This window comes from Passer montanus, unplaced genomic scaffold (assembly GCF_014805655.1).
Source record: "Passer montanus isolate IOZ18808 unplaced genomic scaffold, ASM1480565v1 scaffold17, whole genome shotgun sequence".
Taxonomy (NCBI): Eukaryota; Metazoa; Chordata; class Aves; order Passeriformes; family Passeridae; genus Passer; species Passer montanus.
In genome coordinates, this window is record NW_024364270.1 from 4,795,441 (window position 1) to 4,815,169 (window position 19,729).

At 38.3% G+C, this 19,729-nt stretch overlaps 1 protein-coding gene across 1 annotated transcript in view; it reads left to right on the forward strand.

Annotated features, from left to right (window-relative positions):
* Nucleotides 1-285: 285 nt before the first annotated feature.
* Nucleotides 286-19,729, forward strand: part of ZDHHC17 (zinc finger DHHC-type palmitoyltransferase 17) — a 65,399-nt gene continuing 45,955 nt past the window's right edge. Inside the window, exons 1-2 of the mRNA XM_039704046.1 lie at nt 286-412; nt 16,947-17,050. Coding sequence (XP_039559980.1) covers nt 350-412; nt 16,947-17,050 — 167 coding nt within the window. The 5' untranslated portion in view covers nt 286-349. The remainder of the gene's footprint in view (nt 413-16,946; nt 17,051-19,729) is intronic.

Below are 19,729 nucleotides of genomic sequence, written 5' to 3' on the forward strand. Positions count from 1 at the left end.
TTCGCTCACATTCCAGCCTGTAATGAACCCCACTCCTTAATCAGGGGTATCTCCGCAAACCTGCGCTACACTGAATATCGATTGCAGGAGAACTGGTGCCGGTGCCTCCGCAGACACGGGGGGTGCGCACACAGACACACACACTCCGCAGGTTCCACACCTGACACACGCCGTGTGTGTGTATATACATATATATACACATATATGTATGTACGCACACCATGACTGCGCGGGGCCCTCAGCCCGCCGCGCTCCGTCCCGTCCCTCCCGCCGGAGGAAGCGGCGGCGCGCGCGGCGCGGCGGGCACGCGCACTACCCGGCATGCAGCGGGCGCGGGGCTGGCAGGAAGATGGCGGCGCCGCTGGAGGAGTACGAGAAGGAGGCGGGCTGCGTCCCCATCCTGCACCCGGAGGTGCGAGCGGCCCGCCCGCAGGGAGCGGCGCGCGGGAGCGGGGCTCGGGGCGCGGCCGGGACGGCGTCCCGCCGTGGGGCGGGGGGGAGCGGGGCTCGCCCTCCGTGCCCCCTAGCCGGCAGTGGCGCCCGCCCGAGGCGGGGGTGAAGCAGCGGCGGGGGCAGAGGCGCCCCGGGTGGTGCCGCCGCAGCGGCCCCGGAGCGCTCGGAGCCCGGCCCGGCCCCGCTGCCCGGGGGAAGCGGCTCGGGGCAGTAAGTGTTTCCCCTTGGGTTTGGAAGGCACGGGTCCGCAGCTCACCCGCAGGTCGGGGCTGGCCCCATCCAGCCCAGCGCTCCCGTGTGGCCTGGGCTTATCTCAAGAGCGAGCGGTCTGGTTTTCCCAGGGTGCCGACGGTGGGAGGAATGTTTACAGGTAACGTGTAGAGGTCGTTTCGTGCCATTTCTTTTACCCTTCTTTTGTGCCGCCCACCTTTGTCAGCAGCATGTCTGTATTCTTGAGAACTAGCATGATTGTTTTGAAAGGTATTTTAAATAGTTTAGAAAAGCTTTTATATGTGGACTTGTCATCTGATACGTTAAGGACTGTAAGAATTGATTTTTCAGCCTACAAAACAGATAAGTGCATATGTCAGGCTCCAGTTTTTGCTAAACAGATGGTATCTTTTCCTTTAACAGTGTTCTAAAAGTCTGTTAGTTTATTTGATGACTTAAGAGGCTATATAGGCCTCTATATGTGGTTGTGCACCTTATCTGCTCCACCTCTCTAAACTGTGCTCATGGCTTTAGAATAGACCAGTCTGTTCTGAAAGGTAATTAGCTAGCAATAAACCCCAAGTGAGTGTCTCGATTTTTTTGTTGTTGGTTGGGTTTTTTTTTTTTTGTGGTTTTGGTTTGGTTGGTTAGTCTTCTGGGATTTGTTTTAAGGAATGTGTGTAGACTATTGCTACATGTTTTTTCAGCCTAACTGGAGTCAGACTAAATGCAGTACCCTTGGTAGCAGTGTCTGATGGTTTTCAGAAGTGACACAAGTTTTCAGAAGTGATCCAGACTGTACGATGTTAATGTTCTTTGAAAGAAGGTGTTCTTAACTTGTGGAAACTTTAGATTGGCAATCTAAGACTGGAACGTGGAATAAAAAGCATTTATAGCTTGTCAGAAATTCATTGTATTTTAAAGATTGAAAACTAGTGTTTGTTAATTTTGAGTAGTTACTGTATAGCAAACTAAAATCTCTCAATTTAAATTGGTTGTCTAGCTAGTTCATCTGGTAGAATTTTATACTGTTCCTTTGATGCATAAAGTTGAATGTCTGCACAAAAGATGGGAATGGAAGTTAATTATATTTTTTATATTAACACAATTTATATTGTGTGCTGTAACATCAACAGGAATCATATGTCATCAACATCACTAGTTTGGAGAGAGTTTTATTCCATTTTTCCAGAAATGCTGTGTCTGACTAGATCTTACAAGATAGTGTCTACATGGATTTCAGTGAGTGTTTCTCTATTCCCTAAAGTCTTTGTACAGATAAACTTTAAAAGAGAAGGATGTTTTTCATGCTGGTGGTGAGACAGACTGGCTGTTAACAGACACTCCAGAAATGCTCTTTTGAAAACTTAGGGACGGTGTGGTAGCAGAGCTGTATTGTCACAGACCTGCCCACTGAACAATGCAGTGCATCTGTGTTCAGTTGCTTTTGAAGGTCAGGGGCCCTAATACATAGTGATTTCCACTTTTTAAGAAAGTAGCACCATGTCCTTATGTAAGTAGTGACGTTAGAGCATATAATCAGTTTCAACATTTGTGTACATTTAAAACCGATGCTTTTTATAGTACTGTCAAAATCTTAACCTTTTTTTTTGCTTCATGGTGCTGTTGTTTATGTTTGGTATCTTTTTCAGGTATTTTTTCTGTGATTTTTTATGAGGCTTTTGTTTCCTACTGTCCTTTTGTATTTACTAATTTGGATTACTTTCAAATTGTTTGAAGTTTCTGCGGGTTTTTTGGTTGTTTTTGTTTGGTTTTTTTTAAGGGATGTGTTTGTTTTTTATCTGGGCTCTAAGGCTTTGCATTTTGCCATGAAATACTATGAATACAATATTAATGTTGTAGGAAAGAAGTTTGAAAGAATAGTGAAAATTACTTAAATACAGTCATGCTGGGAGATCTGTTTATTTATTTGTGAAAGACTCAGTTTAAAATGATTCAGTAATTTTGGTAAGAAGAGGTAGAAATGGATGGAAATGTGAATGCTTTAGGAAACTTAGGATGGGAGTGCTTTTGAGGGGGTTTGTGTGGTACCATGCTGAATTCTTGGGCCTCCCTTGCTTCTTCCCTCATGAATGCAAGCTGAACTTAGGTAATAGACTCTTTACAATGACATTTATTCTGCCTTATGCGAAGTTCAGTTTAGTGTGGCAGGGTAGATCCTGTCTTTCTAGCTGTAGGATTGCCAGTGGAACAACAAAGCTTTTGAAGACCATTTTAGTGGTGAAGTGCAACAAATAATATTAATTGCACATGTGATACTTGTAGGAGGATTCTGTAGTATGTGACAAATGCTTGGAGAACTGCTGGCTAACTGATACATCTTGGAAATAGTTGTTGGGATTATTCCTGAATTTCATTGTTCCTAAAAGTCTTGGAGGAGTTGGACTACTAGACTCGGATTTTTTTCTTTAATGATTTGGATGCAATGTCAAATTTGTCAGTAATAAAATTTGCAGGCAAACAAGATGGATGGGTGATAAGCAGGGAGGATGGAACTGTACAAAACCATCTAGAATTCACGTGATATTATGCTGGTAAAGCAAGGCACACCTCAGAGCAGCTATATTCAAAGTAGTGCACTGAAGGTAAGAAGCATATGCATGGGATTGTATCCCAAAAGTTATTGACTGATAGGATACGAATATGAACAAGCAGTTCCACAGAAGTTCTCAGTATAATGCTTTGTTTAAAAATGTATAAGAGCAAGGAGATGTTTTTTGGCTGAACATGTGGTAATGCTCATGATGAGGTTTTGTCTTTAAAAATACTAAATAGTGAAGAGTAAGGAAAATAATTTAAAAATAGTTTAATAATGCCTTACGGTAGGTAAAAGGCCTGTAAAAGCCCTGTTCACTTTATCTAAAAAAGTGAGAGGTATCTTTTTTTCCCCATGTGAATATTTTCTTCCTGAAATCCAGTGCTTTATTCATTTTATGCTGAACAAGATCCAGTGACTGGAAAGTGAAGTTGAATAGGTTCAAATTGAAAAGCACAAGTGGTAAACGTGGAGGGTGAGTAATCATTGTAGTGAAGGAAGGAGGGCAGTAGTGGATTATCCAGCTGTTGATGCTTTCAGCTGGAGTTCAGGGATCTTTCTATAGACCAAATCCAGGTTTTTTAATTCCACAAATGGATAACTGACTGGTGTGTCAAATATGTGAAAATAGAGGAGTGTAGACTGTGTTGGAGTGACTCTGATTCATGTACATGAATTCTTAGGAATTCCCAGCAGGACTGGGAAGTGCGTGGTTGGCCAAAGCAGGCCCCGTGGGTGTGGGTCTCGGGATGGACATGGCAGCGGTGCCCTGCAGTGGGATATGGTAGCTCCTTTGGGAGGGATGCAGAGCACCCTGCCATGGCTGACTAACACTGGGCTAAGTAGTCCCTCCCTGCTGGTTTGCTTCCTTCTCCCAGTGTTTAGGTTTCTGGTGACAGAATAGCGAGCTCTGCTTCCTTTTATACAGTGTAGCCCTGCTGTGGGAGTGCTGTTCTTGCTTATTATGTTTGTTATCCTCTGATTAAATTATTTTTATAGGCCAACATACCTGACTTTAAATTCCTTGGATCTTCTAAATAAGAGTGAATTCCCGACTCTTCCATGCTAGGTGATGATAGGTTTGGATGTTTTATTCTGAAATTCAAGGACAGGGAGGGAGAAGAATCTTAGAAAATGGATTTTGCTTATAATGCTCCTTTATATTTGGAAAATATTCTAGATATGTGTCTAGTATGGCTCTAACTGCCAAAGGTATTGCAGCTGTTGAGAGCTGCATCTCTTCCTAAATGGTAAGAACTATTACTGGGAAGGAAGATCAGGTTTGTTACTTCAGTGTAGTGTATTTACCACCATCAGGTGGTGTGGGATATATTTGAGAAAGATGGAAGTTATTGTTTATTACAGATACCTCTTGGTATTAAAAAAATCTTCCTGCAAAGTTGAAAAGCAATTTTAACAGTTATAGCCTCTGTTTGACAAGAATTTTTCCAGATGGAAGCCATCATTCTTATCTTAGTTTCTCTCCTTGTCATTCAGTTTGTAACTACCAAGGAAGTTAGAAGCATATATACTTATATGCTTCACCTTCTTGGTGATTTTGAGAAAACAAGTACATCTATTGTGAATAGCTTTGCTCTTATATACTTATATTTCTTCTTGGTGATTTTAAGAAAACAAGTACATCTATTGTGAATAGCTTTGCTCTCTCTTTTTTTTTTTTTCTGTTCAGAATTTCAGTGAAAGGCCTGATGTGACCATCCAGCTCTATTCTCTGTGGAGTTCTGTACAAATTGTTTGGGTTGTCCTGGAGTGCAGATTGTTTTTAATTGTCTTATACAGATACAGAACTTACTGTGTTGTTTAGTCAGGATCACTCCAGAGACTAGTCTTGCATTTGTGAGCTCATTCAAAGATCAGGTATCACTTATTATACTGCTAAGAAAGGACAACAGAACTGTGAAGTCTCAGACAAATTAGCATGCTTGATATTGAAGGTTGAGCCTTGCTTGGTGTATCTTGGGTAGCTTCAGAGGCTGAGGATGGAGAGGACTGCAAATCTAATCCAACCTTATATCACAGGCTGAAGGTTTTTTAACTAATTCTTTTTATTGCCAGAGTGCTAATTATAAAGTAAAAAAGAAAATAAAATCCTATGTTAATAGGTCATATTGTGTAACTGGGAAAGTTGCCCTCAAATTTAATTAGTCTGTTTAAGACTTAAACATGTTTCTAGTCTGAATTTAATTTATTTCTGTTCATTACATCTTGCAAGATACCTATTCAAGTATAGGTCTGTCTGTATCTAGTTAATATGCTGATGATTATCAGATCCCTACACTACTGTTATGGTCTGCAGTCCTCCTGATCCTTTAGAGTCTCTCATGTTGATTTGTTCTTTCAGTGTTTTGATGGCTTTGCTCTCAGTGCAGTAGCTGTTGCAGGAATGTGGGAGCAGTGCACTGTTCTGGCTGTGGCAGTAAACACCCTCTGGGTGACCCATCCCTGGAAGTCTTCAAGGCCAGGCTGGATGGGGCTCTGAGCTCCTGTGACAGAGGTGTCCCCGTCCACTGCTGAGGGGTTGAGCTAGATGGGCTTCAAGGCGCCTTCCAACCAAGGCCATCCTATGATTCCTGCTCATCATTCCCCATAGATATATTTGTACTGGTCTTGTTGGGAACTGCATCACACTGGAAACTTGTACTCAGATAATGACCAACCCTTCAAGGTAGTTTTTAGGATAGGTCTTTATTTTAGATAGGGCTTGGCTTTTTTTGATATTTAAAAAACCTTAATTTTGTCCTGTCCCAACATTCGCTAAGTTGTATCAGGAAGAGAGTATTAGTTGTTCCCCTTTTTCTCTCTCCACACACTCCCCATCCTCCCCTCCCAGTAAGAATTATCTCTAACTGTTGTTTACTTCTGGCTTGCAATGCTGAAATAGGCTGGGTCAAGGTACAGCCTCTGAAGGATGCTTAGTGTGTTCACCTTGACACTTCTCTGGGGGTTTAAAAATGGGAGCTACTGAAAAAAACAAAACGAGTTTTTTTGGGAGCATATTCCTTAATTTGGAGAGTAGGAATAATGGTCACAAATCAAATCATAAGAATAAAGCTTGCTCACCTGTAGCTTTTAATACATGCAAGACAGACCACATTAACTTTCATTGTCTTCTAACTTCTAAATCAAAATATCAGACGCTACTAACCCAGACACTTTGGACATTAACTGTGTTTGACCGTTGCTACTAATTTATCCAAAAAAAGTGACAGGTTTAATTACCTGAAGCCATGGTACAAGTTTTTGTAGACTGCTATATTATTAGTATTTGCTTTTTTGTCTGTTTTATATAAAACCTAAAAAAGGCAGCAATAACTTAAAATGGTAATTGTTTATAACCCATGTAGTTTTGTATCCAGACTGCAGAAGTTTCTTCTGGCATAATTAATAGCAATATTGATATCTTTTGGACTATATGGTTGACCCAAACAACCTGTAATTTACAGAAGTTTAGTACTCATTGTTCTATAGAAAGCGTTTTATTGGGGCAGTTTAAATTTTCTTTTTGTTCTGCGCTTACCAAACATTTTCAAATTTTGTGGTTTTGTGTTTTTATTGACACTTTTCATTCTTACTTTGTAATCTTGACAACTTTTGTTAATTTCTTTTATTGCTAGGATGGTGCTTGCCCTTCTAGGGATAGGGAGGTATTGTATCCTTCTGCTATATATTTTTTTCATATTTTTCTAATTTGTCATGATCATTGCAAATGCTTCACTTGCAATTCTTACGAGATTTTTTACAGTTGTTTTGTTACAGTTGCCTTTGTAAATGGTGCCATTTTTCACCACTTCTGGTCTTTTTCTCAATGATGAAATTGTGGCTTCTTTGGCATCTGGTAAAACACTTAAACAAGTTTTCAACTATTTAAAATTTTTGTTTTATGTATCTTCTGAATTGGGTAGTAATTGATTTTAAAGTTAAAAATTTGTTTTGAGACAGGCCCTCTTAATGCATAAGAGATAAATGTCTGGTTTGATCCAAATTTGTGTTGATTCAGTTTGTTTTTACTCATTAAGCACAGGCCTTATTTCTCTCAGATTTCACAGATTAGTCTTTCAACAGTTTTTATTTCACTGTGTTTTGCCTGTTTGCTTAGGAAAGTAATAAGACTTTATGAATGTGGAAGAAAATTTACAGAATTAAGGAGGAAAATGTTTGCTTGCTGTTTGCTTGAAAACTGAACAATGTTGCCATTGGTACTGACATGTTTAGAGAGGAGCAGCCTCAGTAAGTGGTATTTCAGCATGCACACTGTCCTCTGTGGCTTTTCCAAGACAGCATGAGATAAAGATTTGACTTCCATGGTATCCTTGTACTTGAGATAAACACTGGGATGTGTTACAAATGAGACTGTGGAGCAAAGTAGAAAGCCAGGCTCCCTTTGACTTCAGAAAAAGCTGAATTGAAGCCTTGGGCCTGTCACATCCTGTATGTGGTGTATCATTAGACTACAATTGTGCAATTTTGAGATCTAGTAATTTCTTCCTACATTTGTAGGATGCCCTGAGGTATGTAGAAGTGTTTCCTTGATTCTGTCTATAAGGGAAGAGGTACCAAAAGTGGAGGGTAGTGGGAATGCTGTGGTCAGAGTTTGGAAAGCTGCTCAAGATCAGGAGAAGATGACTCAGGAAGGAGGGAGCTCAGTAGCAAGAGAAGAAAGACATCAGAGTGTACTCTGAGAACACTTGCATTGCTGCATCTGAAGGATGTGATTTTTATGGTTGCGTTTAAACTGGTCTCAAGCCATGGTGGAACCCAGACACAGCTCCTCACCCTTCTTGGGGTGAGCTTTGCAATTGTGTGGCCAGTAGGTGATTTGGGGTGGTACTTGCTTGGCGAGTCTGTGGCCTAATCTGACACCTTGGGTAAGAGCTTATGGAGGAGGTGCAGCCAGCACCAGGAGTGATCACCTGCCTGATTGCAGATCACTTTTAGCTTGTCTTGAGCTGATTGTGATTTAGGTGCTTCCAGCTGCACTCATATGCCAGTGGTGCTTCTCTGCTCCCAGGATGAGCCAGTTCAGGGAAGTAAATCAGTAGAAAATGCATTCAGTACAAAAACTGCTGTGAATAACTTTCTGCCAGTTCACTAAGCCTACTCATGGAAGGGTCAAGTGCACTAAAGCACTGACAGAAGGTAGATGATGAGCTGGCAGTCCTGGTTTGGAAAGTGAGGAGTCGGGGAGAACAGGACCCTTCTGCAGTGTTAGACCATGGATTCACTGAGCTGCCTCATTTGCTGCAGAAGATTGTTTGTTAGCATGACTAGAAATACCTTTCCTGCACTTCCTAGGTGTGTTGGTTAACCAACCTGTATTTATTATAAGTGGGAATGGGAGTTTGCTCCACTCACTGTTGATGAGAGACTCCGTGGGCTGCTAAAACATTGAAATGGGAATGGTGAATTGAAATTTTTTTAAAGGATTGAGCACAACTTGTACTAACTTTTTTCTCTGTATCTGCCAAGGAGAAAAGGGCATCTCTAGCTAGGCTGACTGCTCATTCTGTCATGTGCACTTGCTGATCTAATTCTTGATGGGGAAAAAACATTTACCTTTGAAAAAAACTTTTAAGAATATCCTTTTCTGTGAATTTGAAAAAGAGGACTGCTTTTTCTGCAAGTAGCTGAGTATCAGTGTTGGGCTAGACACATACTTGGGTGCATTTTTGACGTTTAGCACTTTAAAAGAGTGAAATATGTAAATGGTTTTACATTAATCTCATGACAGACTCTTAATGCTAGGTCTTTCGGAGATTTTTTTTTTTAGGTTGATGGCTCTGTAAGCTTGTGTACTGTGAGACCTAGACCTGTGTAAATAACTTGGAAAAAAAATAGTTTCATTTTTGCCAAAGTCCTAAGATTTTTGGCTAAGAACATAATGCAATGCTCCTTGCAAAAGAAGCCAAAAAGTGAAATGTACATGTTAATGTAACTTGCTGACTAAACAAAGTATAATGAGCTTTACACCATAGCATTTTAATCTTTTAAGGTTTTAAATCATTACAGATGCTAATAAATGTAATTCTTCTAAATAGTGCTTGCTTTTTGGTGCTGTATGTGCAAATACAAAGCCTCTTGAAAAGCATTTTTTGTGAAGCTATGGCTTCCTAAAGTATGTAACACTGTTCAATTTAGGAGTATCTTCAAGGAAATTGCTAGGAAAGAGTTGACTGGTTGTGGGTGCTTGTTTTGAAGAAACAAAACTTATCATGATCAGCTGTGATTTGAATCACATGAGCTGTGACCTCTGCATAGAGTGGTTGGATTAAGGGCTCTAGTTGAGCATCTCTAACTCGTTATGTAAAAAATTAGATCTATGTTGGGGAGTATGCAGGATTATGGTCTCTGTGTGATGCCTGACTTGCATGTGGGTGGAAATCTGTAGCAGCAAAAGGACTGCTTTATGGTGTTTAAATTGAGGCTTTTCTCAGTCTATTTCACCACTTTTTAAAGAGAGCATTGTCTACTTAAACTGTATACTGATTAAAAAAAGATTGAGTATTAGGCAAAGATTTATTTCCATTGTTCATGTATTCTATAATTAGCTTCTCTAGGGATTTTCAAAATACATCTTTTCTTTTAGTCAAGAAACTGTGCAATTAGACCAAAATTGCAGGAGGTAAACTGAACAGACTTCACAAAATGCGGTAAAAATTAAAAAGTAATGGAAAACAGTAACAGAAATACCATTGAATGGAAGCTTATTTTATCATGTCATACTCATTTTGTGTAATTCAGTGCTGTAACAGGGGCAGGGAGAATCCTAATGTTAATGGTTAAGGATCAAAGTAAGGCAAGTCTGGTGGTATATATTTGCAAGACAAACACGGATCCTTTTATTTTTAAACGCATAATTTGATCAGTTAATAAAACAAATGGTGTGACTTTTTTTTTTTCCATGGAGAATGTAGTCTGGTTTAGGTGGAAATTTTCTATCACTGGTTAGCTAAACTGAAGGTGTATATGAATCATCCCGGTCCAGACAATCTAACAGCTCGTAGCTGCTGAACATTCTGGCTCCTCAAAGTTATGAACCTACATAGCCCTAGAGAATTCTTAACTTTCTGGGCTAGGTGTTTGTGTGAATATGGGAAGGATTAGACTGTTCTCACTTGATGGCAGTCAACAGTTAGATTAGCTGTTGCAGCAGTAAATGTTGAGAGAAACTGGTTTCTAGGGAAGAAAAAGCTACCCTTATGCCTGTAAATAATTAATTGTGATTCTCTCTAATATTATCAAATTTTAGCCTCTGTTTCTGCAACTTTGTGAGTTGCAGAGTTAGCTAATGGGGTAGGGGAAGGAAGAGGATCTTTAGAAGAGGATCCTTCATTAAAAATACTAAAATACCAGCAGTATCTCTATTTTGTTGTTTGTGTTTGATCAATTTGCTTGTTTATTTTGGTAGCATTTTTCTATTAATGTTAATTCATGAGTGACTAGTCTTTCTGTATATAAATGAATGTGGGTGTTGATAATATGCAAGTAACTATATATAAATTTGTCTGTATAGATTCTTGCACCTTCTTTAAAAGTAGGAGGAAAACTGGGAGAGAAAACTATAAACCACAATATTGTAGTAAATGAAGTACAGGGAAAATGAACACATAAATATGGGGGAAGGAATTCTTTAATACTGACCTCCAGTAGTCCCTGCTAAATGTAACACACATACATGAGGATTATTATTTAGCTTCCCTGAAACAGTTGCAGTCACTTCCAATTTGATTATGATTCTCTGACTACAGCCAGATATGAAAATAGTGTAGTCATCAATTCAAGAAGAAATTAGTTTGTTTCTATTAAGAAACAGATGCAATAGTATGCAATATTTTATGGAAAGTAATACTCCTATTTCTAAGCTTTTATTTTGAAACCTTTAGTTAGTATTTTCTCTTTAAGTCTCAATGATCTTGGTCACCATTCAGAATTTGAGTGTCTGATTTTGATCATGGTACCTCTTCCTTGCAGCAACATCACATAATGTTAAAGGAAAAGCAGTCCTAGCCATCTGTTAGTGGCTCCCAGAGCCATGTGTGGCAGCTGTAAGCAGCAGTTCTTTCCTCCCTTCCTTATGTCCAAGCAGGCATATTGACCTATTCATATCCTCCTGCTATGTGTAATTGTGAATTATGAAATTGCTATCTCAGAATGATTCAGTCTTGGTCATCTTATTCTGTCATGCATTAACTTCTTTTTTTTTTTTCTTTTTTTTTTTCTCTTGTAAATACTATTCTCAAAATCCTTCTTAAGCTTGTTTCATTTAGGCTTTTTTACTGGAAACTGTTAAAAACTTTGAGTATTGAGGGGAAATGAGCACAACTTTACTTACAGATTTGGTTATGAGGACTGATTGGGAATGCTGATATTGGCAGAGCTTCCAAGAATAAACACTTCCCCCCACTCCTCTCCCTTGCACTTCATACTTGTTCTTTGGAGTTGTAGTTCATATTTTTCATTATTTTCTCTTTCCTCATCTTACTGGTCCTGTTTTCCAGAGGAGGTTTGCTTTTTTTCTTTTATTTCTTTTTTTTAACCAAAATATGGGTTTTTTGTTGTTGTTTTTAAAGCATTGTTCTCTTTTGAGGCTTTTTTTCCTACATTGCATTACTTGTGCATCTGTGCAAGGAGTCTGTGCATTTTGTGACTAATAAATAAAGACAACACTGTCACAGATGCACATGAGTGATTAGGGCCTTATCAAAGGATAGTCACTGAAGTGGGAAGCTCATCTAAAAGAAGTGATCTTTGGTAGGAATGGGGGAACCAAATATCATTCTTATAGATGAAAAAAATTTGTCTTTCTTGCAACCTTCCATACTAGCCAACTCTAGCAATTTCTAAGCAGAATAGTTTTTTCAACCTGTCAGCCTAACTTTTTGGTTATTTAAAAGCTGAAGCGAGTTGTCCATGATTACTTAGTCAAATTAACAATTAGCAGGTGCAGAAATGTACCTGCTACCTTCTGTTGGCTCGCGTTCCCTCTGTCAGTGCTTCTGGAGCCTGTGTTTTCACAGGAGAAACACATTCAGCTCGCTGTCCCACTAAAAGATAGTTTTTTTCTGTTTCTTGTTGATCCCTCCTGCCCCTTTCCTGTCATGAGAGGAGTGGGTGTGGTGTGACCACAGCTCCAAGTACCAAACTTGGCTTGAGTGAGGCAGCAGGAGCATGGAACCAAGAGCAAGGAGTGGGCAGAGGAATGACCTTTCTCTTTTAGCAAAGGTAACAATTTTGGCTCAAGTCTTGCTTGAAAGTGGCTCCTTGAAACCGGATGGAACAACCAGAAATCTAGTGTTTGCAACTTGCCTATTTTAAATCAGTGACATCAGGTCTCTGCTCTACTGCCTTCTTACTGGTTTTCCTGACTCAGCTGGGGAAGAGCCATTGTCACTGAATATCAAAATAGCCAAAAACAAGTGCACTTGGGTTTCGGTTAGCTTTCCCTCTTTTAACTGGCTGTTGAGGATTTTTAACAGCAGATCATCATTGAAAAATTAAATTTTCCTGGAATAAATATTTTCATCCAAAAAGGGAAAATATTTTAACACTTGGGAAATGTTGAAGCCATTTGTGAATGCAGTTTATACTCTAGGCTCAAAATGTTATGTTGCTACTTTATTATCAATCTGGCATATCATATGTTTTAAAAAGTCATAGTAGTTTCAAGAATTTATATTCCTAAAATTTTTGTGAGGGTGTATGAATTTAGGGGAGGTTCATTTTTTACGTGTGAACTTAAAAGCCTCGTTTTTCAGATTTTTATGCTCATTTCTGTTCCTCTAATAGTGGGATGCAGGTAATCTAGATCATTGTAGAATTTAAAAGTTGAGTTTTCTCTTCTGTCCAGCAAGGTGGGGGAAGTAATCTCTATTTTGTGTGTTACTGTATTTTTTAACTCTGAAAAGAGATACTGTGTAAATGTCTTAGGTGTGATTTCTTTCATGCAAAATGAATCATGCTGGGCAAATTCCCCCCAGTGCTTCTAGTTTAGCTGCCGATGCAAATTGAATCATGCTGGGCAAATTCCCCCCAGTGTGGCACCATGCAGTTGGTCCTGCTGGGGCTGAGCAGGCTGTGTGATGCCTGGGCACAGGGAGCTTTGTTCAGGCAGCCTGCTGTCCAGTTAGAGAGGTGCCTCAGTGTGTATCTGCTGAAACTGTTGTCTATGGTATGCATATAAAAAGAGATTATGTTTAATATCGACAGGTTTTTAAATGGCAGTCTTTTAAATTGCTGTGCTAAACGTTTAGAAATGGGGAACGTGCCCCCTTGAGCAGATAGCTGGTTTGCATTCACTCATTGCAGGGCTTCTAAAGGTCTCCTACTTCAGGCTGTCAGTTGTTTTCTTGTTGTTGGTGACTTGCCCAATTCTTGGCGTAAGCCTGTGTTGCATTCTCTTAGTCTTTGGTTATTTCTCTCTAAATCATTCTGTCTAGAATAATCAGGAAAAAGTACTCTTCTGCATTTATATTCCGGTGTCCTAGCGCTGCACGGAAATTTCAGAACCCTGATAGAATTATATTCAGTTCCTAGCTGCTACCTTGCTTCTTTCATGTTAACATTGTCAGCCAAGTGTAGTGTATAACAGCATTATTTGCATTGCCTTGGTCCAAATCACCAGGGGTATCAAGGATTACTGTAATTCACAGAATCCAGGTTTTCTTTTCTCCTGATTCCTGATAGCTTTTTGACTTAGGAACCCAAAGGTTACTGTGCAGGTTACAGTCATAAACAAGGCACTCGTAATGCCAGGTAAGAGTTACCCCATGGAGTGGCACTAGAAGTAGCCAGCAGGCTACTGTGAGCCAGAATGCAACTGTCGAGTTGCATAGATAATAATGAGTAATAAATTTTGAGTCTTAAGATTGGGAATCTGTGTCCAGGCTACAGACAATTGACTGTATTGGCTGAGTATTCAGATTTTATATGCTTTGCTGTGATTTAAAGATTTACTTCCAAAGTGGGCAGTGTCTGCATATTCTCTAAAATCATCCTTTTTTCCATGGTTTTCACAATGTTACAGAAAACTCTGTGGTATGATTTTGAAGGAAGTGATGTTGATAAAACTTCAGGGATTTTAGGAATTGCTTCAACTATTCCTAAACATAAAATATTAATTCAACTCTGTCAATGAATTATCTTTATCTCTGGCTTATCTAGTAGCTGGGAAAAAAAGATTTGGTTAAGCTGTTGCCTTTTTCAGATACAAAGCAAAGCTATGTTTTTGAGTTGTAAGAGGATTGGTTGTAAGGTAAGATTTGGATGACGGCAGATGCCCTGTTACATTTTTAGGTTGTGCCTCCTGTAGAGATGGCAACAAAGCAACCTTCCTGCTGAGCTGGCAATGCTTATTTGGTTCATCTAGGTAATTTTTTGTGCTAGGAAAGAAAAATTAAATCCTGCAGAATAACATTGTGGTAAAAAAAAATATATAATCTGCTGATCACTTAGGTACTGTGTGAAATGGAAACATTTGTTTTTTTTGAAGAAAAGTCATACATAAGTCTGTTTTGAAAATGAAGGCTTGCTGCACTAGTCATCAGTGTTAACTGTGCTCTGGTTTTAAAGTTCTAATTGCTTCAAATTCTTGAAAGTTTTTTTTACTGCATAAATTGTCATAATTTTTCTAATTATAAGTTACTATAGTAATTTAATGCAACAAAATGTACTCAATGCATTAAAAATTCTTATTTTGATTTGTTTTCTTTCTGTCTGGCATAGGCATAATGTATGTAATGAATACAAACATGCTCAAGTGAAGTTACTCAGTTTTTACATAAATATTGAGTGTTTTTATATTTGCAACTAGACTAATTTCTTGATAGTTTACTCTGAAGTTATAACTGATATCCAAAGATTTTAGACTTCTGCCTAAGTGGTACTTCAGCATGTTGAAATCTAGAAATACTTAAAATGTGGATTTTATACTTAATTTTTTTCTAGCCTCTTTAAAAGAGATAATGTATGTAATAATTTTGGAGTAGAAATAGTTATTTTAAAATAGCAGCCAAGATGAGTAACATCTGAGGGTTGGAAAACAATTTCGGAGTAGAAATACTTATTTTAAAATAGCAGCCAAGATGAGTAACATCTGAGGGTTGGAAAGCAGTTTACTTAAACTCCCATCCATTCAGCGGAGAGCTGGGTAATGCCCCAGGAATCAAGAAAACACTTCAATTCACTAGCCACAACTGGGCACAGTATGAGGTTATTTCTCATTGTGCCCAACATCTCCTTTTGCAGAATTACTGCCCAGCTGAGAGAACATGAGGAATAGGAAGGCCTGTTCCTCCTGGCAATTGGAACTCTCCCTAGCTGTAATACATCTCTTGGGCAGTTGAGCTAACAGGGCAACATACACCTTTAGGGAGAGGTAGTAGTGGAGATTTGTCACTATGAATCCTTGTTAAGTGCACTACATGATCATTGTCTTGACTCAATTATCTTTATTAAAAAAAAAATAAAAATGTCTGTATAGTATAATAATGAACAAGTTGATTGCTCATTTCAGTGACTAAGTGGAAGTTGGAACTGTTTAAATTAAACACCTTTCATAAGGCATTTAAAAGTTTTTTCGGGTATAAATGAAAGATAAAATTCTTCTAATGGAAGTTTATGTCAGGGAAAACTGAAAGTAAACAATACATTTTAATGAAGTAGACTGAAATGCATTTTTAGATCTTGTAGAGGACTTGCTCTTTTTTTTGTTGTTGTTTTTTCACCCATGTTGCAGTTTTCATGCTTGTTTATGTAGCTATGCTGAATTGCATGGCTGATGCGCAGAGGTGATCAGCTATAGCATCTGCAACACATAGAAAATTGTCCAGAAGATGTATAAAATTAATTTTTCAATTTCAGCTTGCTGAGCTAAGCTGTGTCTAAAGAAAAACAGTATGTTTCTGTCCTAGGGATATGTTAATAGTGTTTGAATATAGATTCCACCAAGGGAAGCACTGAGCAAGTGTTGCCCTTCATCAACAGAATTAACTCAGAAACCTGTATCTGCTGAAGAACACATCATGGTTGTGCCATTTACTTTTGAGACCCACACCTTAAACACCCACAGATAACATCTCTGCTGTTTGAAATGCAACATTTATTTGTAGTAACAGAGTGAGACTTTGTCAGTTTGTGGCAAATGGCTTTTCTACCTATGTTGTGTTGCCTTTATAAAAGCAAAGTAAAGCAAACCAAAAAATAAAAACCCAAAACCAATAATTCCTAAGGAAATTTGTTCTTAGTTTTTGTTTGCCTTCTCTAAAAATACAAGTAGGAAAAAAAATTAGGATTTGGCAGCACCCTGTGATTGTGAGTTGTGTTTTCTGTAAAGTGTTTGAAAAGTATACTGGGGAATATGGTGGCTGACTTTACAAAGTGTAGGAATGTACCACTCCTATATTTAGGTGGCTTTATAGTGCAAAAAAATTGTTCTTAGTTTTTGTTTGCCTTCTGTAAAAATACAAGTAGGAAAAAAGTGTAGGATTTGGCAGCACCCTGTGATGTGAGTTGTGTTTTCTGTAAAGTGTTTGAAAAGTATACCAGGAAATCTGGTGGCTGACTTTACAAAGTGTAGGAATGTACCACTCCTACATTTAGGTGGCTTTATAGTGCATTCAATTGAGTACTGGTTTTAGTTTTGCTTATAACTTTTTTTTCCCTCCAAAACTTGCTGCCTTGGGTGTTCTAAAAGTAAGTTTGTCTTTTTTAGGAAATAAAACCTCAAAGCCATTACAACCATGGATACAGTGAATCTCTCGGACGGAAAAGCCACATTGATGATTACAGCACTTGGGACATTGTCAAAGCCACACAGTAAGTTTATCTTTGAATGTTAGATTTGTCTGTGTCTGTATCAGAAACAGTAAAACAGGTTGTTTTATTTGTGTAAAGTAGAAGATAAACTGTATTATCAGTTAGAAACAGTAAAACAGGTTGTTTTATTTGTGTAAAGTAGAAGATAAACTGTATTTTTCAATCTAGTAGTGGAAGATTTCAGAAGTAAGCTGTACAAAATTACTGTTATGACAAATTTGTGATCATTGTATAAAAAATATGGGAGGAATTGTGTTAAGTTGTAAATATAGGTGGTTGCTGGACAGATTGTTGGAAGAGGGAATGCTACTGGTGTTTAATTTCTATAGGTGATGATAAGTAAGCAGACAACATTTATATGCAAACATAAGGGCTTGATCGTAAAAAAATATGGGAGGAATTGTGTTAAATTGTAAATATAAGTGGTTGCTGCACAGATTGTTGGAAGAGGGAATGCTACTGATGTTTATTTTCTATAGGTGATAAGTAAGCAGACAACATTTATATGCAAACATAAGGGCTTGATCATAGAGGTTATAAAAAAATGTGTTTCTAACTTCCATTATCTCTGATTCTGCAGTCTCAGTTCTACTATGAAACTGAGTTTGCTACTGAAGGAGGACTGTAGGAGTAAACTGAGTGCAGATTTGCTTTCTGTATGCAGATGTATTATACAAATTTGTTTGTTCCACAGTCCTTTAGCAGACGCTAATTTATGAGACTTTCCAGGAAGTTGTTACAACACTGTTTTCTAGTTTGCTACTGTTTACCATTCAGAAACCATCACTACCATCACTTTTCCTGAGTGAGCTGAGATACTTCTGTAAGATTTTTATTATTGTATTGTTAATTTGAATGCTTAAACCATTATGTATCTTGTAGAGCTATTTGCCTTTTTCTTCTTAAAGAAGATTTTCCTTGCATTTTTTTCTTAAAAAAACCCAGTCTGAACTGGAAGCAGCTTTGCAGCTCTGCATGTGACACAGGCCCAGTTTAGGCATAGGCAGTATGTACTTTCCTTCACTTTTTGTTTTGAGCTGTAAGGAGTTTAGCTTCCTGAAACAGATGTCTGACTCTGCTATTGTTGCTCTAAATACTTAATAGTAGCACTGCAACCTATCATACGCACATTAGGGTATTTTTAGAAATTAAAGTATTGGCACAATATCAAACTAGCTGCTTCTTATAAAAGTATGGAAGTGTGTTTGACAGCAGAAGTGGTTTTGCAAGTTACCTACTTCTATTTTTGCATACTCGTTGCATGTTTGAAAACTTAAAATATCTTTGTCTCTCTTAACCCTCACATTCAGGCTGATCTGTGCTTTCAGCCGAGTTGTTACACTTCTTTTCTGCTTTCCTCATACAGGAACCAACAGCTCTGAGTTGACATCTCACCACAAGGACTGCAGTTTCATATTGTAGCTCTAATGGTTCTTATTCCAGGGAGGGGGGATTGTCAACATGATCAAGTTGTGGTATCCAGGCAGCACTTCTCTGACTAGAAGGAGAATTCGCAGAATAAACTAGGTTGGAAAAGACCTTTGAAATCATCAAGTCCAACCTGTGGCCTAACATTACCTTATCAGCTGACCCATCGCACTGAGTGCCTCATCAAGTCTTTTTTAAACACTTCCAGGTGACTCAACCACCTCCTTGTGCAGCCCATTCCAGTGCTGAAGCATTCTTTCTGTGAAGAATCTTTTTCCAATACATAGCCTAAATTTCCCTGGTGTGGCTTGAGGCTGTGTCCTCTCAGGCACACCTTTTTTACTAGGTTTTGAGGGGCATGTCTGTCATAAAGGGAAATATCTGAAATTTCAGGTAGAAAATAAACCCACCAAATATCGTAAGGCTTAGAGTAAAAGAAATAATGCTATATTAATTCAGTGTGCTTGAAAAGATACACTTTTCCTATTAAAATGATGTAGCTATTTACATTTATAGAAGCATAACCCATCATGTCTATGTAGAAAAATAGGTGATCTTATTGTCTACCCTTTGTCCTCAATTATTAATATTCACTGAGATTAAAGTATCTGCCGATTTTTCCTCACCTTTTAGTTCAGTGCTAATGTGAGAAAGATGTCACAACATTTTTTTTATTTAAAAAGGGCCATTCATGAGTCTCCTAGAACTCTTCCCCCAAGCAGGTCAGTAAGTTCAAGCAAGATGTAGCAAAATATAATAAGAATTATTTTTAGTCTCTTGGTTTGGATTTGGAGTTTTTTCCCCAAGTCCAGTTTCTCCTGGAAAAAAATAATTAGTCATGTTATTGTTCCAACCTACATGAAAATTGAGAGCATTGTTCCTTAAATCTTAAAGATGATGGTGAGAAAAATGGGATGAAAACATCTAAAACTCATCTATATTTCATATATGCTGTTTGAGTTTAGAATTCTATTTTGACATGTTTTTATTGAGATTACGCAGAAATAAAACAAAGTTAGTGAAATACTGTGCTCAATTTTGTCAGCAAGGAGAAACAAGAGCTTGCAAACTTCTCACATTCTTACATAAGTATTTGTATGTTGCTTCATATCTTACTGAACTGTTTCAGTGCTTTATCATCTTAATCTGTAGATTGCACACAAATTAACATGCTCATAAGGTACGAGCTACAAATACAATAACATCTTATAATCACATTAAGATTTCATACAGAAAGCAGTTGTTTGGCTC